Source organism: Helicoverpa armigera, chromosome 9 (genome assembly GCF_030705265.1).
Source record: "Helicoverpa armigera isolate CAAS_96S chromosome 9, ASM3070526v1, whole genome shotgun sequence".
NCBI classification, from domain to species: domain Eukaryota; kingdom Metazoa; phylum Arthropoda; class Insecta; order Lepidoptera; family Noctuidae; genus Helicoverpa; species Helicoverpa armigera.
The window spans coordinates 9,413,410-9,438,429 of NC_087128.1; the positions used below are offsets into that span (position 1 = coordinate 9,413,410).

Here is a 25,020-nt window from a genome sequence, read left to right on the forward strand (position 1 = left end):
TAAAAATACAGGGTGTGTTTGTTTCTGAGTGAAGAGATAATTATTTTAAGAGCTTTCAAACTTTTTTCTGTTGGAATGTAAGCGTGAATACTATGATACTTTTAATCGGCCTATACCGGATTGTTGTAATGTGTGCACTACTTACCATACATCATACATGTCTATAGAACCAGTCCGATCAATCGGTCCACAAAAAATTCTCCACTCGACATTTCCACAACCCATAAATGGTTTCAAATAATGCGTGATGAATCATTGAAATATATATTTTTATCTCATGTGATTTTTTGATGGACAGACCTCTTTTACAGATGTTAAATAAAAAACAAGAAATCATAGTTAAATTTTTATTTAAACCGAAATTAAATAAATACACCTTTACAGCAAATTTTCAATATTAGATTTAAATTACCTACATTTATATTAATATTAAATAATAAATGTGACTATAAACGATTGCGTTACAAACAGGATTAACATGGGTTCCAACAATATAAACACTGATTGAGTAAATAATGTTATATATGTAGATTATTGCTGAAAATAACCAACCATTATATTATGTATATTAAAGGTAAAATCCATCTTACGTGTACATTGAATATTTTACAAGCGACATCCATCCATACAACAGTGAAAGATTAACAATGAATATACGTTTATATAAACAACACACATATAGTATATAACAGTGGATATATATTAAAATTACGTTGACTTATTCCTATATTGATATGCAAGGTCAGTGGGGCCTAACTTGGAGTATAATATGGCTTCCACTTCCACGATATGTTTTTTGCTGGTTCTTTTTTATTCTAAAATCCATCAGATATAAATGTAGTTTATGAGTTTATATAACAATTTTAAATTTAGAATGAATACACAGATTGACAGAAGCATTTAGCCAAATGAATTTGAGACGTGATCGCTGACGAAGTATTGATTCGATAAATTGCAATTTTATATTTAATATGATTATACACATAGAAGATTAAAATTATATACGTGAGTAATACTATGATTATGATATAATAGAATTAGAATATGGGAATGGTAACCTTTGAGTCACTCTTGAAGATTCACTCTTCTGTTCGATAAATTCGTCAGTTGCTTACCAAGATGGTTGATACAGAATGCCAAGATGTTACGATTTTTTTTACATACAAAAGTGTCTCAAAGTTTACAACGAGCGATTCTTAATATTAACTTGCGTCGGATCTCAGAGAAAGCGTAAAAAGACAATATAGAAAATCTGAATAGTATGCAACACGACATATAACATCGAAAAATGTATACAATGACATAAATATATCGAATAAACATGAGACGGTTCATGAAATTCCTTAATATATACCTAATCAGGTTGCCTCGACTCTGATCAATACATAGTGTATATTATAAGTGCAATATTTGTATATGTATAATGTGCATAAACCGCTATATACGTGAACAGTGATAATGACGATAAACATTCAAGCTTTAACATCAACACTACTATATAAAAATGCATTTCCACTAAAATGTGCCAATATGTAAATTGGGTACAAAAAGTACCCAACCTCGCGCCTTACATATGTTAACACATTTTTTATAATTATAACTTATTAAGTGTATATTATAATGGTCATAAAAATCAATGGTAAATGGTAAAATCAATCTACGATGTAAATTAATATATTTGGTCATCCAAAGATGTTTCGAACCCCTGGATTGTATCACATCTGACTTTCATGTTTTCAAATTTCAATTTATAATTTTATATATTTGCAAGTAATTAAATTTTTATTTCTGAGCTAATTTTGAATACAGCTAATATATTTTCAATCGTGACTAATAAAATTTGAAAGTACATTTTCTAAGAATATTGCAACAATTATTTCGTCCTTCTACATTTCCTTCCCAAAATATTTCCAAAACTCTTCGCCTTACAAACCTACTACAAAAGTACGAAACACGAAGCACACTTTAAATTTTAATACCCAGTAGTACTACAACCACGAAAAGCAAGATCTAAAAACTTCGCCTTTCATATTTTCGCAGAAACTTCAAACCCACATAATTCCCCAACTTCTGCTGATCAAAATTTTAGGTTAACCTTCTACTTATTCAAATATATTCAATTTAAACATTGTATATTATGAACAATCTTATAATTAATTTACTCAGACTAAAGGATATGTTTTTGGTTACATTTTTATCACTTGATAATGATTTATATACGTGATGTACATGAATCATTGGGCTCAGAACATTATCTTTTTTAATGTCACTTACGAGGTTCTTCTAATAACCAGGGTAGGTGACTACAAAGCAAAGGTAAATATGTTCAGAGTCACATTTATTACTCCACTAACCTAACGATAAACTTTAACATCAAGTATTATCTCATCATCAAATCATTTAAAGCTATAAGAATAAAAAAACGTGATAAATTCTATCAACTTAGTGTACAATATTTAAAATTGTATTTTAATTTAGTGAACTTAAACTAAACTAAATAAAACCTATCTAAAATAATTCTCGTTACGTGAACTAATCATATCGATTAAATGCTACGAACTCCCAAAATATAAACAGCGTTGATTTTACTGAATCTCATCTAACACTTATTTATCTACTTAATACTAATTCTACATCAAATAGAACATTTATTTTATGGGCTCTAACTATGTAATATAATAATCAAGATAACATATTCGTACGTTTCGAAAGCTAACGTAACTGCCTGTAAACGATACGGCATACATGTAGGTATAGAGAGAACCGGCAATCATTTCCCTTTGCTATATAATTAGAGAAGTATAAATGTACGTAATGTGAGGTAAAACACTCGTACTGCGAGCCCTCTTACACGTACCGTACAGTAATTATATCGTAATAGTCAACATTGTAAATACGTAAAAGCTTAATAGGTATTTTATCGTAAGGCAGGGGTAAACGATAAAAAATATTAGAAATTCTCATTCAAATTCATAGGGAATTGTAAATTTTCAAATCAAATTGTTCATTGCTAAAGATTGTGTAAAAGTTCTAGCTCATTGTGAAATCACATTTTTGAAAATTTTATTTAAGTTTCCTTCATGCTAAGAGCATGCTACGACCATAAAGATATGAAACACACCTTCAGTGATACCTACTAATACTAGAATGCCTGGTGTTAGAACTTGCAGTTACTTACATTCTGGTACATTACTATTAGTAAGGCATACCGTAAGAGGTTCTACTACATTGTAAAAATACTGTACCACTAACTTACCGCTCTTGAAAAACGACCATCTTCACTTACCAAGCTACCGCTCCGTATATATTACTAAATTTTGTTTATCAGCCCAAAATTGATATGTATCGTAGTTTATTGCACAAATTCATCACGTCACAAGTTTTGAACAGAAAATACGAACGTTGCGAAGAGGTACGCATCGGGTCATCCGGCCACAGCTGGCCCGAGGGTGACGCTTCGCGAGAAATTAAATTAGGATTAACTTATAAGGAATGTTATGATTATGGTTATTCTAAAGCCACCTGGTTGCTACCACGAAGAGTACGTTGGTAGCGAGGCAGATGTCATGGCGGGATGGTGCACTCGAAGTGCGTCCATACGCGGGTTTCCTTTTGCAGTTCATTTTCTCGAGAGGCATCTTGGCGACGCTGTACTCTCGGTGCTCGTTGACCATGGTGCAGACGGTTCTCTTCTTCTGCATCATTTCGTCGTCTCTGTCCCGTAAGCCGGCGAGCCAGGCCTCGTACCATGCCAGCTCGCAGTCACATATCAGCGGGTTATCTGATAGAAAGGACAACATTAAATACTTGGTATAGCTCATTTTGGGGACTTTCCACTATGTGATATGTCCGCAATTCTTTGCATTTTATTACCTCTCCTCTAGGATTTTAATGCAGCAAACGATCTGTTTGCAAATGAACGGACGACGATTTATTTGTCGGAAATATTGTGAGTGGGATTTATAAATAAAAGAGAATTCTTATTCATTTTCTGCTTTAAAATATTATTTTATAATTCTGATTGTTTTTCTTATTATAGTTGGTGTCCAAAAAAATATATAGAGGACATAAATAAATAACTTTCGGCAGTTTTCTTAAAACTTACCCATAATATCAACTACTCGTAGAGTATCCAAAATTGGCTCCATGATTTCCTCAGGAATGTGCTGCAACTTATTGTTCTGCAGATTTAAAGTCTCCAAACTGTTCAGATTGTCGAAACCCATAGTTGGCAGCTGGTGGATCCTGTTACGACAAAGTTAAGAATTAACCCTAAAGTTACCAGTAAGGTTAACTTTGACTACTTATGGTCAAACTTAGACTTGGTTACATGTAATATAGAAAGCAGTTAAGTACTAACTACTACGTTATCTGTGACGCGGACGTAATACATGGCCAGTGATATCCCCAGAGAATTTGCAACACCTAACTAAAATAAACAGTCTCGTTTATTCAAATATTCTTGGTTCCAGTGAAACTACCAGTTTTCTGTTTTTTGCAGAAGTAAATTTTACTAGAAATCCAATTAAATAAGATAAATCTTAGTTTTCATCTTGCCCTGAGGCGTTTTGCTAAGCCCAGATGGACTTGACAATATTATAACAATAACAAACGCTGGCAATTTAATTAAATAATAAGTACCTAAAATAGGCACAATAAAACAGACATCTAGACAAATTGTTTTAGTAATAAAATAAAAGTATCCTTGGTAATTATAGTGAATTAGACACCATTATTTCCTCCATTGATATAAGTGAATTGAATTAATAATAATTTTTGGGGACTTATGCCACGGTAGGAATTTAATGTCATGAAATAAAGCCCTTTTATTTAATTAGTTTCTGCCAGCGGCTTCACCCGCGTCTCGTGTGAATAAAAGTATCCTATAGCCATTCTCGATAAATTAGTTGTTCAACACTGAGATTTTTTAAATCGGACTGTTACATTTGGAAATTAGCGCTTTCAAATAAATAAACAAACCTGGAATATTTCCCTTCAATACAATATAGAGGTATATCTGAGGTATAGAATATTAAGTTACTACAAATACAGATTTCAGTATTTAATACGCGTTATATAAAAGGGTAAAGGCAAATGTTATTGACTAGGGATTTGAGGCGAATAGGCTATAAAACATATACCAGGATTCATGAATCTATAACAATGCTTATATTCAACAATAAAAAGGTTTAGAGATAATCTATTTTATCATGTAGACCGCAAAAAAACTTAAATGCTGGATTTCATTTTATTTTTGTTTCATTTTTCTATTGTTTTGCTTTAGTATCTAAATCGTTTAATGGTTTTTAACGTAATAGTTTAACTCCTGTCCGAGGTTAGGTAAAATATAATTTATGAAACTTTCGTGGCTTATTATTAGTCAAAGGACTTTTAATGTCGATACTATGAAAATTCTAAGAAAATAACCCTTTCTACAATATCCCAAACCCACAAATTTTATCCCTTTATAATATTACTACCTATAACCAACCTGCATTGAGCAAGCACCCTGCAGTGGGACGATAAAAAGACTGACGATGATGAGGAATACTAGTCTGAATAAATAATGAAACTAATAAAATATTCTTACATGTTCTTCTGCAGATTCAAGAAGGTGATGGAGTCTCCATAGCCAGTGAAAGCATCCTCACTGATGTACGTAATGTTGTTGGAGCGAAGATCCAAGTGGCGCAGACGATGCAACGGACGAAGAGCTTCTGAGGGTATCTCATGCAGACGGTTGTCTCCAAGCCGAAGATATTGCAGGTTTTCTACAAAGGAATAAGTCACTTGAAAATGTGCTTTATGATGAAGGACATAAAGATGGAATTAATAACAAGAGAAGTGCAACAAGCTTTAAAGTTAAATAGGAACATTAAGCTTCAGAAACAGTGATTAATCTTTCGTTCTCTCCAATAATTCTACTTCCATTTGTTGCTACAAAGACGATGATAAATTTCAAAGTTTACCTTCAAGTCCAGCGAAGGCTTTCTCATCAATCCTTTGGATTAAATTGCCTTCCAGCTCCAGGGAGTTCAAAAACGTCAGATGCGAAAATACCTGGGCAGGTACTTCACGTAGCTGATTATGAGCCAAACCTAGAGAATCTAGGCTCCGTAGACCTGTAAAAATAAAAGGGACTTTATCCTTATTCTTGTCAAAGGCTCCTTCATTTAAGGGCGGCTAACCATAATCAAGAGTGAGCGATGTGGCCCAACCCTCTGTGTAATCCCAAAGATGTTTCATATGAGTCCCGTGGGACGTCACGAGTCAGGATTCTTTGTGAAAAGACAGACAACTTCCAACGAATACAGAAATAAAAACATTGGTATGTTGGTATGTATGTATGTGAATAAACATGTGTTGAATAAACAAAGAATAGAAGAAAACAGTACCTGCAAAATCTCCTTCAGTAATAGTAGCGATGCGGTTTTCTTGCATTTCAAGTTTTTTCAAATTCTCAAGCAAAGCGAGAGCTTTTTGTGGCACCGCTGTCAAGTCGTTACCGCCAAGATTTAGCCTTTTCAGCTTCCTAGAACAAAGACGTGTGTGCTATATTCCTGTCTATTCGAACTATTTGTTTTATTTTAGTTTATTGAGCCAATAGTTTGTTCCGTACCTATCTTTTTTTTACTCAAAATATGAAACAATTATCAATTATTTTTTAAATTTTCATTGAATATAAAATTCACGTTACAAAATATATTTGATTAGGTACTAATACGTTAATTAATTGTAACCACAAACAAATGTTATATGCATTCATCAATTTAAAATTGGCAAATTACATTAGCAATTTCCATTTACTTTTGGTAATGATTGCAATATTTAAATCACACACACTGTCACCACAATGTTTAATTATATGAGTGTAATAAATAACGCGTTATTAAGCAATACATCCGTTTAAATCAAAGAGCTGGTAATTATGTTAAAATTGTACAAATGTAAAAAACATTGGTCCCCAGTTACACCGTTTAACTATAACAAAACCATAACCAGCCGTATGATTTGTATGATATCGTCCATCGCATCGGTCAAATCGGCATTCTGACAACTGAAAATGGTTCTATTATCGTTATAGTTAAATGGTGCAAGAATGTCTGCACTCATATCTCCAATGAACAAATTTTTTACTTAATTGATTATAGCAATTTTCATAAATGTGTTTAATTATCTTCCAAAACTTTCCCTCTTTACCAATGAATAAAATCTTATCTACCCATCCTAAAATAACAATTGATTCAGGAACTTTCCATCCCTTACCCCTCAAAGTACCCGCTTCCACGAACTATTTTAAATGTAGAAATTCCATATAGCAACTTACTTTTCAAGTCCTTTGAAAGCCTCTCCGTCAACCACAGATATCCGGTTTTCATACAACGTTAGTATCTCCAATGTGTCCAGGCCCATAAAAGCCCTGTTGTGTACCGCAGTCACCTACGAACATACGCGTTTTCACTTACACGTTTTTGCTTTTTGATTGAGATCAAAAGTAGGGAAAAGGAGATAGTATTTTTGGTGTCGACAAAACTATTTGAAGTTTTTTCGAACCATTAGGAGTAATCAAGTTTTAAAATAAAATAAAAAAATTGTGAAAGAAGAGAATTATTAGTATATTCGTAAGGAATTTTTGGCACAAGATTAATTTTTAAAAAGAAAGATGATGTTGATTTCTCACCTTATTATGATTCATATTAAGTATGAGCAGATGGTTGAGATGCGTGAATGAGGAGGTCGGTATCGTCGCCAAACTGTTCTGCGAGACATCAAGCTGCGTCAACTTATTACCTGAAAACAATGGTTTTATTGAGTATTGGAGCAATTTTATCATAAGTCATGTTTTACCTGAGAAGTCAGTGGCTTTGGGTATTCTTAAAACGTCGAAGCTTTGTAAGGTGAATAAAATATACATGGTAAATAATAGGGCAGGTACTGATTCGTCATAACTTTCTTTTGAACTTGAATTTATCACATTGAAGTTAGAATAAGATACTTAACATGTTTGTAGCTTCAGAGCAAAAACGTCCGTGTTTATTAAAAAAATATAAGTATATTAAAAATATAACTTCAAACTTACCAATAGAACTTAGTGAAGAGTCTTCAATGACAGCTAGACTGCTGTTATGGACAGTCAGGTGACGGATATCCAGTCCCAGGAATATGTACGAGGGCAGTTTAGCCAGGTTGTTATGTCTGAGCTTCAGGTAGAAGATTATCATCGGTTTGGAACGAAGTGTGTTCATTGCCTGTGAAACAAATGAAAGAGGTTAATATTGACTTCATGATTACGTAATTTTAAGTAGTAGTTGATTGTAAGACATAGGATCAGTTTACATAGGTTGTACTATAAACTTTAGCTAGCGTTTAGTAGTTCTTATAAAGCTCGTAATTTAAGCTGATAATATTTCACGAGCTCAAAATTGCTATATAATCTTTTTTTAAAGGCTGCTAGAGACAAATTCGCCTTGGTAAATTAAATAAATCTCTGATCTTGTTGTAACTTGTAACCAAAGTCAGTTCTTCTTATATCGCGTAGCTCATTCATAGTTAAGCTACGTTTTTACTACTATGAGCGGTCCTCAGTTGGCATTCAAAACGTACCCTTATGATTATGTTCATTCATACTACGAATATTAACAAAATTCCTACGACACAAGTTCTTATCATAAAGTTCATACATCACGTGAACTTAAAACAGGGGAAAAATGGCACGCTTCCAAACATTTTCTACTTTGATCAAAACATTATTCAGTTATGTGACTAGAATTTTAAGTGAACCAAATATACATTAATATGATATATTCTTGTATGTAGAATATGTTGTTGCGAGTCTTTTGAGCCAAAAATAATAAATGAGCGAGAACCTGTCACATTAAATACTGAAAACATTCTCTGAAAAATACTATATTAGAGACAATGTAATTGGGTACCAGATAATTTTTGTAAACTTTGAAATATACCGCCAGTCAGAGCAGATTACAATTTTTGATTGAATAATTGCAACACAATGTTGGCGATGCATTTCTGAATTGCAAATGACTTCAAAGACTTTAAGTTAAATACAACCCAAAATTGTGGTGGCTTTTTTCGTGTTCATTTTGTTGTACATAAAAGTTATCATGTTTTTTTTTTATAAAAAAGACACAATTTTATGTGTCCAAAAATGTGTCCTAACAAAAATGTGTTTCTAAGTTTGACCTGAACGTTTGAACATAGTATATATGTATGTTTGTGCACGATTATCTCACACTGGGCTGCACTAATTCTGAACGGTTTTTAGTATATTATTTGTCAGACTTAAGTTAAAGTTATAGGTTTTTTATTGAAGTCGTTTTTATTCTTTTGTGTTTTTGCTTTTCAAATTATTTTCATGTTTACCTTCTGTATATGCTGTTGTTCAGTAAACTCGCAGAGGATGTCGAGGCCATTCTTCTTGACGGTGCAGCTGCAAGGCGTGATGGTGTTCGGCGCGGGACACTGCTGCGCTCCCTGCGGGTGCGCCGGTCGAGCGCACAGCACCACGCAGCATACCACCAACCAGCGCGCCACCATTTCTTATAACCTGGGTAGAAATTGTGATATTAATTTGGGGCTTATTAGAGTAACAGCTGGAATTAAATGAAAAAACTAAAAAATACGCTAGTCATATATTGTAATCAGAACTCAGAGCGTGTGCAAAATTTCATCCTCATCGAAAATCGGGAAGTGGCTAAAATTGAGATTCCAATATCTTCTTACATACGTAGTTACAAGTGAAGGTAATATAAGCGTGTTAGTAAAAAGGTCGATACTGTTGGCACTATTTATTCAGTTAGTTAGTTTATTTGGTTATATTACAGTAACTCTTTCCTAAGGGTTTATTTGAGGCTTTACGAATTACCAAAAATGGCCATAACATCATACACTTAGAATCTCCAGAAGTGATCGTCTAATCATTAGGGCTCTACGTCGTGACGACAAAATCTTTTTAGTTGGGTGAGAAACTTCCTAGTGACAATCTTATCTATATTTAGGCATACTGAAGGCTCCAAGAGAAAAAGAGAATACCAAGTAACAGTGCATATTAAACGACAACCTACTCAAAATGAAATGAACAGTAAGACTAAGAGTAGTATTCCTGAAAATACTCCCACAGCGAGTCGACGTAAGCTGACGTAAGCTGAAACTATTACGGAGAGCATTCACATAATAGTGTTGCCAACCTGAAATTCAAAGCTCCACTAATTCATTACCCACTATCTCCACAATATAACAAAGGAAAGAAATTATGTTTCTAAAGGCTCATAATTGCTAAGTACTCCGGTATCTGATCTAAGGTACCTCGTTAAGAGAACAATTCTGCAACTGGCAATATTTTGTGGTAACAAGAAATACGATTTCGAATATTGGTGAAAAGGATAGTTGAAGTATCATTAATGGTTGTTATAGAAATAAAAATAGAGGCTTGTGCGAGCCATCGCACTGGAAAGCTTATCTAGCTTTACAGTAAAGTAATTTTGCGAATTCAAATAAATTTTCAAAACCTTTCTTGGCACGCGGTTAAAGAACTGTACAACCTTGTTAGTCAACATGGTCATGATTTTGGTCAAAATATATATATACTTCCCTGCCGATTTCGGCTATGGTGACTGCTTTTAGTTATTGTTAACAGAAGAGCTAAGGTGGTCAGCTCTTCTAAATATATAATGGAACGTAAAGCCTCACTTAGACATATTTGGTTACAAATAAAATAAATCATAGTATTAAAACAGAGCAAAACATTTATTACAAACGTAAATGACAAACCGCACAGCTATAAATGCTTACGCACTTCAGAGCTTAAATCCTAAACTAATGAAAGGCTCACCAACTTAAACCATTAATATAAATTAGATACTATTTCACAGACATAACTTAACCTAAACTTTACTTTCATTAGTATCAGCCTTAACCTTTACAAAGCGAGTTCAGCATAAGTGAACTTAGATACCAAGTTTTAACTTTCATTAAACGATTAGTAGACTAGTCTGATTTTTGGAAGTCGAAATGTTTTGATTTTATTATCGAGCTTAGTATACGCATTTCCATATTGTCCTAAGTACTGAAAAGTGTTTCAAATCATGAATACTGAACTGGAACAATGTCTTTAATCTATATTATTCAAATAAATATATTTTTACAAATAGTGCGAGTATTATAGCTCAAAATAATTAATAGTTGCAGCCCTCATTTACGCTAGAGGGTGGAATACCAGACGAAACGAAACGATTATTCCTCCACGGCCACAGATTGAGGCAAGAAAACAGCATGGGAAGATACAAGACAGATACAATGGGAACAACAAACAGTCCACCATAGGGTAACCCCCAACAATAAATCACCATCACAACAATGGGAAAGCGACCTTTTTACTCACACATACGCACTACCATTATCATACGCTATTTCGTCTAAACAGAAGGCTTACTATTTCACTCACAATGACTGACACATGACCTCCAGAACCCAACAGGTGACAAATACCGGTGAGACCCATTCTGACGTGTTTTAGAGTCTCTGACTGCTCTGACGACTGTCAGAGTGGTTTTTATGACAGTTACAGCTGACAGGTTTACGTGAGGTGGACGCGGCGGGGTTTTGCAGCCGTCAATCATAATGACACACATGGTTCGTGTTGAAAAGTGCGAATTACGTCGATGTGTTTGTACCAATGAATGATAAAGAAACACTTATTAAATGTTAACAGAATAGATTTTATTTATCAGTGTGAATTTTCTGTTAAGCCAAATACATTTGACCAAAAAATCGCCACTAAGACAGCGACAGTTTTCTAGTCTATTGTTAACACATGTAACTTAGATTTCTCTTCCTGAGATAGCATTTTTATAGTTGAAAATTTCTGGTACATTCCGATTGTAAATTTGAAACAGGAGAAAAATCTCAAGTCTTCTCTTGTCTCAAGTTCCTCAGACTTTAAAATGAGGCTTCGCTTTGCAGGTACAAGGATGTAGCAATTTTACATTTACATTTTTTGTTTTAAAATATTTTTGCTCGAGATAGAAAATATTCATGAAAATGTTTCCTTAAAGGAATTCCTGTGTAAAGATGCTGAATTATTTTCTTCCTCGTGCACCTACTTGGTTTTATGATTCTTGTTTACAGGTTTTTTTAATACTTGTTCTTAAGTATCACTTTCAGCACCTGTTCTTGTACTTAATATATTTTTTCTTTACTTTATGTTTATTTTTTCCTGTTTATTATTATGAGAACACTTAAGACTATTATGATCATGCGTCATTTGTTCTTTTCTTGACAATTCTGACATAAGGATGAAATTATGATGTAAAATTCCTATTTGTGATCCAATATATTAGTCTAGTTCCAGTCGATAAAACTATTTCTTGTAAAAAGATTAATCCAGCCAAATGTTTCTATTTCAATGTTCATAAATCTGCAGCCCTTTATTACCGCAGGGGCACGTATCAAAAAATAATGTTCGTATACATTTAGATTGAAGTACGTTCGGTACATATTGGCGAGCTGAATATTCTATCGGCGGTGTACGGGTTACGAATACTAATCAAGGGTACCCCGGTACCCTGAAGGTTTGTTCACAAATTGTTTAACACCCCTGTCGCTGGCCACAAGCTACGTTCAAATTGTTTTTTTTTTCGTTATTGGAGAGCCGTGGCCTTTCAATGCTGCCAGTAAAGGGCTGTCAACCTTTGGTTATTGTTTAAGTGGTTTGTGCTACAAAAAGTGCCTATATAAATATTTAGTTTGTCAAACTTTTTACAACATATGTACATTTGAATATCCACATTATTTTATTTGAGTTCGATTAGCATTTTTACAGCATTCGAATGATATCTTTAAAGAAGTATTTATTTATTGTGTAAAGTTATACCTAAATAAAAAAGGCATCTTTAAAATGTCTTTTTTTATGAAGTACCTACAATAATTAGTGCCAGACAGTAACAAATTATTTTTGACCAGAAATACTAACTACTAGTTTCACCCTTGTGTATTGTTAACCCATTATGTCCCACAAAATTAATGTTCTGCTGACAGCTACAGTTGAGTTAGTTTATTTATGTCCACCATATTCCCTAATTATGACTAATGTGAGACCATACCTATACCTATCATTATGAAGGAAAATTGCTATGGCTGACTTTATTCTGAAAATACATATAAAAGTAGTTTATCAAGTTAATCTGTGTTCTTAGCCTATGTTTTCATAATTCTAATTACTTAATATAGATATATAAATACTAGCTTTAGTTTCACCCGCCAAGTAGTCTTTAGCCTCCGTAAGTCCTCCTCAAGTTGGCCTAGTACTTCCAGGGATTAGCACTTTCAAATAAACAAACCCTTCAACTTTTATAATATTAGTATAGACTAGCCGTTTTCAAGCAGTTTCACCCGTGGGAACTACTCTGCCAAGATAAAATATAAACGAAGAGTAGTTTCGGAGCGATTAGGGTACAAACGAACAAACAAATTTTTTATCTTTATTTTATTAGTGTAGATAATACTGAGTATAATGCATGAATTTTGTTGTCTTCCTTTTCCTCGTCATGGTTGGTTTCGTTACAAACAAGAACTTCGTTGATATTATAAAACTCTTGCTTAGACGGAATCTTATTAACAAAGTTAGGTATTTCTTCGTGCTTCGCTGCACTTAATTCAATTCAACATAATTACTTACTTAACATACTCGGGGGATTTTATTTATTTTCACATACCAATATTTGAATATGTTTTTTGTTATTTAATTATTTTAGTCATAAAAGTCCAATATTTCTCTTTAGTTATATATTGAATCCATGCATGTAAAAGTAACAACCGAATAGTTCTTTGATATTTTGCCATCATCTAACTTTGCGATAGCAATTTTATCAGGCGCTAACGAATCGTAAAATACGCCTTTTGTTAACATAATGATAAAATTATCAAGAAGACTAACTTCTCCTCACTATATCGATCGTTCAAAAATATAACCTTAAAGGAATAATTAGTACCCCATTCTCAAAATATATACAAAACTTTTAATTAAATCCGAACACCACATTACTCTAACAACGACAATTAACCGAAAACCACTTCCAACAAAACATCATTTCCTTTACACGATTACATACACATACATAACTTACTTGTGCGTCTGTGTGCGTGTCAGGTCGGCGAGCTATTATGGCGGGGCGAGGGGTGTGCCGATGTCATTCGGCACTAGGTCATGTTCACCGGAGTCGTCGGCCCGTCCCTGCCGGAGATTAGATCAATTTAGTACTTGGGATGACGTCAAACATTCGGCTTTCGGCGTTCGGCCTGTATGAATAGTGGCGGAACTGGCTGTGTTTGGTCTCTTCACTATGACGGGACTAATTTGTTAACATACTGTGATTGTTGTGAAGTCTGTTGATTTACTGTGACACAGAGAATAGAATTAGGTACTATTTCTCGTTATACACTTCTAGATTTTTTCTTTTTATATAAATTGGTGTCTGTATTCAGAAAAAAACTACATACAGGAAATAAATATGTAAGCAGTTGGACACAGCGTTATTAATATCGTTTTAAATCCCTTCATATATATACCCATCATAAAGAAAACCTCATCACATTAAGGAATATACTATTGATTTAAAAAAAGAAACATGAAAAATAACGAATGAAATACACATTAAACAAGCAAAAGAGAAAATGTATACAGAACGCGAACGTAATTAATTAATAACAGACAATAATTACAATGTAATCTGACATCAATTATATTATGTTAATGTAATTATAATATTCATTAAACAAATTACCTAATGAGCTCTATAATTATTGTAATTAACTTTGAACTTACTAATAGCATAAATATTATGTACCTATGGAGTGTTTTTTAATTGGTTCACAGCAAACGAGTGTTCTTGAACTAACGCGTAATTATTAATTGAAATATATTGGAGTAATAAAATTAATTTACAGTAAAATAATAAAGAGGAAAAACTTTTTTTGTTTGTAACCTACAGTCTCCGAAACTATAGGTTTGAAAAATTCTTTCACTGGTGGAAAGCTACATTATCCCCGAGTAACTTAGGCTATATTTTATCCCGATGCGGACAGTTGTCACCATGCGATGCAAGTGAAACCACGGAAAAACGGCCAGAGAAACACATTTAATAAATTATCCTAATATTAATCGTCCGTACTCAAAAGACTAATTTAGAAAAACTGCTTTCTCTTGAACGTTTTAAGAGCTAGTGTAAAACTAATTGATATTAATAATCACCGCATAAGAGCTTTAACACAATATGGCAACACGTTCATGTAAGATCGGTTTCCGATATAATTGAACGATGGCCCGTTATCCGCCATATTGGCTTACATAATTTCAAGGTAGAACACTAAAAGCCTACATTAAAACCGAAGCTTATTTCAGCGGTAAATGTGATATTTACTGACCTATTTTGAACGTGAAAAGTGTGGGGACAATGAGAACGAAATGCTGTTTATTAAGTTTTGTATTTGTTTATTTAAAATAACGTGTCAATCAAGTTTTAAGGCTGCACAGATGGTTCACTTCCGGATTGATTAAAGAAATCGGTTGCGGCCCTCATTCACAAATGGCTACTGAAGCAAAATAAGTGGGTTTTGGGAAGGAACATAAGTCTGACACTCCTTTTCAGTGCAACTACAGCGGGAGGTCATCTGATACTTTCCCACATCAAAAAAAATAATTGAAAATCTCTATAAAGACTTGCGAGAGAAACGATCTACTTGGGTAAAAAACAGGAAGGTATCTCCTTGCCATTGACAAATAACCTCATAAAATATGACCTAGAACACAAATGTACTCGTATTCGGTTCGGGAATATAAAATGGCACTACCTTGACCCTAGTTTGTAGGATTATGTAATGCACATCATATTCTTAGCGCTATCACATCCGTATCACTACAAAATATCAACATGTTCTTTTTATGATTCATAAGTAAAATTAATCCAGGGCGTAGCCGTGGAAGCTTGTCCTGGAAAAGTAGCTTCTCAGTAATAGACGTAAAACTTAACCTAAGTGTATTCTTTTCACCATTTTGTTTACACTTTTCATCTCAATCGGTTCAGACGTTTTACAGTGAAACGTAACAAAGGACTAAATTAGATGGCATAGATTATATAACGAAATAATTGTATTGACTTTTATGGAAATAGTCGAAATCAAAACGACTCCTGAACATTTAATTCGGAAAAGCTAAGAGGCCTTTTGTTTGAAATAAAATTAAATCAAGAGAGGCTCCTCCCTTTGGGAAATTCAAAATGCTCTGATTCGATTATCTTTGTCGCGCATGGCCTATTTGGAGCATCCTTTCCAATGCTAAGAATGGCAATGAAGATATTGCAAAAGTTGAATTGAATATAATATTAGTATCTATAAACCAACAAAAAGTTAGGTTATTTTAGCTAACTTATGATTAAACGGAGAATTCTCTACTTTAAATATGGTACGTTCTTAATCATCAATCAAATGTTAAATATCAATATTTTATAGCTCAAACTAACTTCTGCGAACAATTTATGTGGACTACTTCGCCCGTGAAAATGAATAAAATGAAATAAAAACTGACCTATAGCATTCATTTATTGTCTAACACTGCAACTATTCCTGAAATTCGGACTAGCAGTTGTTGAGATAAACCTGTTCAAGCAAACAAAAGAAGAAATTGTTTCTTTTCTATTAGTATTTTATTATAAATTCCCATTTAAAATGTAGTATTAGGTATACCCACAAAACGGTAACCAAATCCCTAGTTAAAGAAGGTTAAAGTGAACTTTTAACGAACGTCACAGCTGACAGTTGTTGAACCAACGTTCCTTTGCACGGGTGCTCGTTATCGCCATGTTTTGTGTCGCCCCGGAGTTTTGTGCAATCAATCTTTTTGAAAATAACATTTTAGACCTTCTAAATACAGTTTTAGAGGAGATTTTGGACTGTGTAGGTAATCTGAACACGCTATATTATGTTGTATATTAAATTGTAGTCATTAATGTAGTTGTCTCTACGACTATGGCAACTGAAAGCTAAATACAAATAAATATGCCGCACTAATATTACAGCATTACATTTTCCATCATCGAATTCCTACAGCACATACTTATATCGAGAACTTTCTACGTTCAGATAAAGCTCCCACCAATAGAAATAAAATAACAAAATAAAACTCGCATCCAGCGTCAACGCTCTACAAACGACTTGGGTCAAAGAAGTGACACATCTACCTCAATACACCAACATTTTTACAACACGGCACACCCATTGGTCCGTGAATGGACAAAGAATACTAATTTGTCGCAGACGGGATGAATGGCAAAACGTCTCGTCAGAGGTCGGACACCTGTCCTTAGCCGTCCCGGCCTTAATATCGTGTTTTATTTCTCTTGTATTTTTTCTTATAAACGAGTATGACCACTTAGTGTGTCCTTTTCTTTGGATGGAATTGACCTTCGGTAAAATTCTTTTGGTCTTTGGTAAAATACGAAGTAAAATAGGTTTATGTCATGTAATGTTAGAGTAAGTAACGTTAAAGTAGGCTACAATGGTTATTATTAGTATTTTTACGAAATAACAGTACATGTAGGTAGGTGAAATATTTCTGATTTATCTAACCAACATGAAAGTCGGCACCTACCTACAGATAGAGGTTATCAGTATGTTGTTATGAGTAATCATCAATTATGAGAGATTTACGATTTGTTTACAATACTAATTTTAATTTAACCACGCTCTGTATTACATACTTTAATTTATATACTAATGATTAAAGCTACCATTAATAAATTAGAAATGGTTATACACAATTTTAGTTGTAGCGGCTATTCGAACTTGATGTATCGCAGTAATCGTTCACGGTAACGTGATGGCTGCCGTGACGTTAACGTACTCGAATATTTTCTACTACAGAGTTTAAACACAGTTTGTACTTATTTCCTTCTATTGATGAACGTAAACCTTCTCCAATGAGCTCCGAAGACCATCCCTTTACGTACACAAACAACACACAGACATCTGTAGTCAAAAGTTCAACCTTGCCATCCATTCTAGGTCCTTTACACTAGCCCATCTGATACGACAGTACTAATTTGCCAATTCCGTTTCATACCCTACACACTAAAATAGACTCTATCGCAATCACAATAAGCGCAACTATTCTACAAAAGACTGCAATACTGCCAGAAGCTATTAAGAGGCAGCATGATTTTCGTCCAAAAATTACCGAATAGGGCTTCTCCCAGGCATATTCGATGAGGTTTGACCACGTCCTAGCCAATCAGGGTAAACTGTACTTCGAAAATGTTGGAAAATGCAGCGTCAAAGCTATTATTCAAAACAGTGTCGAGCCAACAAGGGCTTAGTGAGCCGCGAACTATTTTGTTGGTTTAGACTTAACAAAGTAGCCGGGAGGGTAACACTAGGGTTTTAACATAGGTAGTTTGAAAATTTGATATTTTTGTGGGTAATATGAGAGGTACAGTTGGCATGCCGATGCCCTTATAGCAATGTTTCTTTTCATCATCATCATCAGCCTTTTTATCGTCCCACTGCTGGGCTGCTGGGCATCATCCTCTCATATAGAGAAGGATTGAGCATTAATCACCACGCTTGCTCAATGCGGGTTGGTGATTATGACACTTATGTCTACTTTATCAAATGATACGTTTAGCTCTTCACTGTTCAGGAGAGAGTGATGGTCTTTTAATAATCGATTAGTACTAACTAAATATCCATATTTACAAATACTGCATGTAGTTTTCTGATGCCAAGAAGGAAAACGTTTTGCACGTATAACAGAAATGTATCGACATAACTTGATCGTTTGAGCGCAGCCTTCGTGAACACACAAAAGCTTTTACTGTTGATTTTTTTCATCTCACAAACGTACTCGTAAATTTATGTATTTTAGTATGCTTTTAACTCTGGGTTCTGGATGGCTCGGAAATCGTGAGTATCAGGATTTTGATTTTAAAGCTATTTAACTAATAGTCTAGAAGCTTATAAACAAGTTCATAGGTTTTTTTTTCAGTATGTACGTAATACAAGAATCAAATGTCGATGTCGCTGACAAAATGCAAGAATAACGGCTGCGATGGTACGGACATGTTAAAAGGAGACCACCTGAGTACATCGGCAATGCGACACTCAATCTCGATATACCCGGTCAAAGGCGCAGAGGCAGGCCAAAACTGCGGTGGTTGAGTGTCGTAAAGAAAGACATGGAAATCTGCGAACTCAAAGAGGAAGATGTCCAGGATAGAGCGAAGTGGAAGAAGAAGATACGGAAAGCGGACCCCGTCACAAGACGGGATAAACGCTAAGAAGAAGAAGAAGAAGAGTACGTAATACAAGAATCGTGGTCTATCAAGTTTTATCCCATATTGAGTTGAACCAAAATTATATAAAACTGCTTTTAACACTACACGGCATAAGATGAACGTTATAATATTTTCGTTTCTTAATAATGCGGACCTCTCTACAGACTAAAACTTTTAACATTCCCCTACTATTTACTTATAAAAAAAAATCCTTACTCAAGGAATTTTCTGAACAAACACAGATTCCACTTAGAAAACCGCCCACATCTGAAAAACCTGCGAGCATTATGTCGGTATGCAAATATTTGCTTCGCGTGGGAATCGAAAGCGTGTTCTTACAGAACCCACACATATCTATCACAATTTATATGAAATACGTAAACTGTATGTAAATACGTAACTTATTTTTCCTGGCTTTTCTTCCATTCAGTGGTGCAGTCAAAATAAAATCAGTTTTACCTAAAAAAAATTGAGCATTCTGCAACATTGAATATATTGTATCCAATCTTTGCACAATTACTAATTTCGTTGGCACAGAAAAAGAGACCACCAAAAGTCCTGAAAATACCAGAAATCTAAATCAATATCCCGTGAAAAATATTCAACTATACACAAAATCAGTTTTCTTACAATAAACAGTCGAGTAATGACCTAATAAAAAAGATTCATTCGCCCGATCATCAATCCTTTGTCACGCCTTAATAATTCCAAAACTCCTACACAATTGTTCTGTGAGGCACAATAAGAAAGCCTACTTTCATACAAAGCTACACAAAGCCCGCCCTTCCTAAGGGGCATATTATAAAACTTTGATTTAACCTCCTACCATAAAACCCTGGTTGTAATAAAACAGATTTCAGTCCGTCATTAAGTCATTAAATAATAAACTACCATAAAGTAGGGAATATAATGTTGTATTGTGAAGGTCACAAAGTCAAGGACTTGGAAACTAGGCGACAATTATACAGAATATGGATCGTTATAATTGCTCACGTGCAGTTTGAATAAAAGCTTTCTATGTTTTTAACTTTGATACGTAATTCACTGAGATTTTTTCCGGATTTTTTCACATTAACCAGCAACTATTCCGGGCAAATTGGATCAGTTATAAAAACCTTTTATCTCTCTAAAGTGGTGCATTTTATATTTTTGAAACACAAACTGTCGACGAGCTTTAATTAAAATAGCTTTAGAACTGTTTTTGGACAATTTATGACAGCAAATATATTTTATTCATTCGTTTTGAAAAGTGAACGTTAACCCAGTTTTATTCTATTTCAATGAATACAACCCAAAGTTACCCTAAAAAGAGGCTTACTTCTATCAGCCAAAATAAGAACGACGACATCCTTTTATTACAAAGCCAAACACGAATTGCTATAAACAGACAGAAATCCATGAAACCTATAAACCTACCTACTAAAAATAAACGAATGTTACTTCGTTTTGCTTGCTCCTATCTCCAAACAGTCTCAATACATCGAAATGAAAAGCACACACTTTCAGTATTTTCCTTCCATTCGGGAAATCTGAATGTAAATCTATACCACGGAGGAAGGAACGATAGCGGAGATGCCAATAGAAAGGTAGGTCAGGCACCTTCTTCTAGGTCAAATATTTATGTACGGTGAGCGTAATCAAATCGATCAGATACGAGTGAAATAACCAGGCGTATGGATTTCTTGAGAAATCTGTCAACGATTTTTGTTTTGTTTTAGATGCTCGCGTTCTACAAGAAAGGGCGGAGACGGTAACGTTCCGCGTATCCCGAATACACACGTTTTGGCGACGCCACTTTCTTAGGAATTTTCCATTATGGCACCTCCGCTCGTCATTTTGTTTTCCATGATCTATACACACACATACACAAGTACCCATACATACTTACATATACGTATGTACACGTTCTACACTTCACAAAGGAGGATAAAACACGGTGTAGGTTTGTTTAGGACCGAAGTTATTTTATTTACTGCTTACAAGCTTAACTCTTGTCGCACCTATGCCCCATTAAGATGTGCTAACAATGAATACATTTTCTGTAATATATGCTGTTGTAAGGAAAACTATTGTGAGAAATACACAGTCTGAATATTGATGAAGGGGGTACTTTATTTCCTTATTGCATGAATGATTCAAATAGCGCCAATGTTATTGCCCAAGAATCTAAATTATTTTTGCTTTATAAAAATTGCATTCTTGAACTGTCTAGAACATTTTGAAGACTTTAGAATAGAAAAATATTAGTAAGATCTTTCTAAGTGTTAATTTTTTTTCTAACCACATGCTCTAACTTTTTTCACATACCTACATCAAACGCAAGTATTTCAGAGTATTTTTCTGAAATACACATTTTACTGTAATATCACTCATTGGATCGATTTGGAATATATATTTTTAAGCCCAAGGACTCATCAAAATACAGCTCTGTGCATGTGTTTTACGTCTATAACAATATACTACATTTTCATACATGTCACAAAAGTATGTATGTACTACATTACATACCAACGCCAGAAGTGCCAACTTAAGTGATTAATACCTCGAACCACTTGTATGCTTACTCGAGACTCGAGTGAAGCCGCAGATATAATAAACGGAGACTAACTAGAATACGGTGGAATTAAGCGTAATATTATGTATTGTTAATTCATTAATTCCCATGATTTGATCGCCGATTTAATCCACAATTTTCGCCGTGTAGAATGTGAAAAGCGGAAAAAAAATGATGAATACTATATTTTAAAAGATACACATGTACATACATCAGTACAAATAGCCTATTAACAGATTAACAAAAATACCTCACTAAAAAAACATCAAACTCCTTTCAAAGACTTCTTTATCGTATAGAAAAGAACATAATTCAGCTTCGGTCAATTAAGCGAGCTAACCTCAAACGTCTACGAGGTTTTATTCCTTGGAAACTGTTCCAATTTGGGCCCAAATTGGACAAACGACCGGCGAAATAATAATGTTAATTAACGTGGAAAACAAAGGCTACGGCCCTTTCTGTCGCACTCCGAACTTTATGAGTGTGTCTGTACATTTGTACATCTATGTATGTGTCTTTATCGTGTGTGATCTTTGGAGGAATGTTCGAGTACCTATGTATTTTTGGTGTTACTGTGTACTAAAACTACATAATTAGTAGGTACGGAAATCTTTGCTTATATTATAAATACGAATTCACCCCCCAAATACTGAACCAATTAAAATGTTTGGAACAGAGTAAAATCTAGAGCCTAAGAAGAAAGGACATTAGCTTTTAAGCTTGTTGTGGTTCACCCAGAAACTTGAACAGAAAGTTGGTATAGAATAGGTATGTAAAGAAAATTTTGTGGCAAGGAGGTAATGTTTGTGTCAATTTTTTTTTAATGTAGTAATTTTGACTCAAACATTACACAAAAGATTGCCAATTGTGCTTGATACAAAACAAGTGTGCCTCTATTACGATCAGAACTGCAACAGAAAACTTTGCAGACGTGTAGTGAGTTAGTGCGCAGTTAGCAGCCGAAATCAAATCGATAGAAACCATATTTGATACGATCAGCAGCACGGTATGAAATAGAATATCTAGTACCTATGTAGGTACTACATATGAAGGAAGAATCACTAGGTATTCCTTGGTATGTACGTAAATACGTAGGTATGAAGTTATAAATTACTCCACTGTTTTATTATGCTAGCACCACGAATATTGTCAAAAATGTTATAGATGCAAGAGCCACTACTTGGCCGCGTAGGTTCTTTAATTGCCTGTTTTAGTTTGAAACCATAGATCAAGTGTTCAATGTGTTCAATTCAGACGTATTTTTGTTCTTTTTTAACATATCTATATTAAAGTCACCACATACTACAACTTTTTTATTTATGTTCTTTGTTGACGACTATAGTAGTGCAATATTGAGCGACTTAAACATAATTTTCAAAATATGGACCTGCAATAGTTTTGAACACTTTTTAATATCAAGGAATCTACATCCTAATAAAAAAAAACTCTTTTTCCACGACATATATCCGTGACTAATTTCAATCTCATCCGTTTAGCATGACAAACACATTCCCTTTCGTATTTATAACCTTATATGACTGTAATAATGATGTTATGTCAGACAATACATATATAAACTTACTATTACTAACACCAACCCTTACCTCTAATAACTATATAATTACATATATATAAACTAACTTGGCATATAGAAACTAACTCACCAGAAGGGTATTGAAGTTATGAACAGAACACGCATGGGGTTTATTCATGTTCATTGCCAATCAGGGCACCATACCCTTAGTTTTGTTTATAGAGCAGTTACATGAAACCATGGCTCATAAACTGTGGCTAGTATTGTGTAACTAGTTGCATCATTATACCTATATATCTGTATAAAATGTGTTTGAAACATGTAACTGTGTTTTGTTGTACTTTCTTAAGATGGTGCTTAAAAAATCGTGGTTTATTGACTATAACATGTTAATCCTATGTAATATTATGCAATGACAATTATCTCTGTTAAAACCACTTTCAGCATATACTTAATCTATACGAATATGATAAAAAGTAAATATTTTTTGTTTGTGTGTAAAGGCTCCAAAACTGCTGAATCGATTTGAAAAATTCTTTCACCGTATGGAAAGTGACTTTTCCCGAGCAACAAAGGCTATATTAAAATTTTGAGGATGCGAGCAAAACCGCCTAAAACGACTAGTGTTTTATAAATAAAGTATAAAATGTCGTTAAATATTGGTAATTTCAATAGAATTCCGTCAAAATTATAAATGAATCAAAACCACCCCGCCCACAATTGTCGTGTGAAAATTCATATTTTATTTTCATAATAATCCACTGCAAAATAACTGGAGCGTAATAATTCATACATTTGGTAATCATTTAAATAAATATGATTGAGCACAGAATTCACGTCACATTCCGAATGCATGAATGAATAAAACTTTTATATAACCAACATCGCATTATTCACTGAAATCTTTTGTTTTATAATATCATGTTTCATATCGTCTGTTTTACGAGAATTATGGAAATCTAGCAATTATAACTCAGTACAAAACTTGAAATAAATGTTATATATTTCAAAAGATATTTAAAACCATTTTAACAACTGAAAATGTAAAGCTTTTTGTTATGAAATGAAAAATGTATATCAGCAAAGGATTTGGTTTTGGTTTTGAAGTACTGAGGTAGGTACATAAATCAGGTTATTTTAAGAAGGCATAGTTATCAACTCATCATCCTCCTGCCCTTATCCCAATTTTTAGGTACTTGGGGTCGACGCAGCATGTTTTCTTCTTCCATACTCTTCTGTCAGCCATCATCTCATAAGTACCAAAAGTAAGAAGGCATATAAAAAGCTTAAATCACAATAATTTGAAAGCCTTCAAACAAATATTCTGTCAACACTAAGATGTATTACTTAACGGATTACTAAGACAAATTAAGGTAAACCAAAATGTCGAAAATCTCCCTAAGTATAATTTATATTTGCGGCAATGGATTTTGACTAAATATTGTAAATGTTCATGCATATTCAATCATTTAGTATACAAATCATGTTCATCATAATGAGAACGTAAGAATTGTGTAAGTTTATTACAAAATGTAATAATTGTTGTTAAAACACGGAAGCTTAGGTTTCATAAATTGTAAACCTTTTTTCAG

At 33.8% G+C, this 25,020-nt stretch overlaps 1 protein-coding gene across 3 annotated transcripts in view; it reads right to left on the minus strand.

Moving 5' to 3' along the window:
* Window positions 1-333: 333 nt before the first annotated feature.
* The window catches only part of LOC110372564 (leucine-rich repeat neuronal protein 2), a 107,455-nt gene continuing 82,768 nt past the window's right edge, over window positions 334-25,020 (minus strand). For 2 of the 3 annotated variants that reach the window (XM_064036216.1, XM_021329360.3), the window contains 10 exons: window positions 14,142-14,248; window positions 9,382-9,565; window positions 8,081-8,249; window positions 7,682-7,791; window positions 7,328-7,440; window positions 6,396-6,532; window positions 5,970-6,122; window positions 5,591-5,771; window positions 4,106-4,245; window positions 334-3,781 (listed from right to left, as the gene is read on the minus strand). In XM_064036216.1, coding sequence (XP_063892286.1) covers window positions 3,513-3,781; window positions 4,106-4,245; window positions 5,591-5,771; window positions 5,970-6,122; window positions 6,396-6,532; window positions 7,328-7,440; window positions 7,682-7,791; window positions 8,081-8,249; window positions 9,382-9,555 — 1,446 coding nt within the window. In that variant the 5' untranslated portion in view covers window positions 9,556-9,565; window positions 14,142-14,248 and the 3' untranslated portion in view covers window positions 334-3,512. Of the gene's footprint in view, window positions 3,782-4,105; window positions 4,246-5,590; window positions 5,772-5,969; window positions 6,123-6,395; window positions 6,533-7,327; window positions 7,441-7,681; window positions 7,792-8,080; window positions 8,250-9,381; window positions 9,566-14,141; window positions 14,249-21,228; window positions 21,369-25,020 lie in introns of those variants that run through there. The other variant, XM_064036215.1, reaches the window with a different exon arrangement.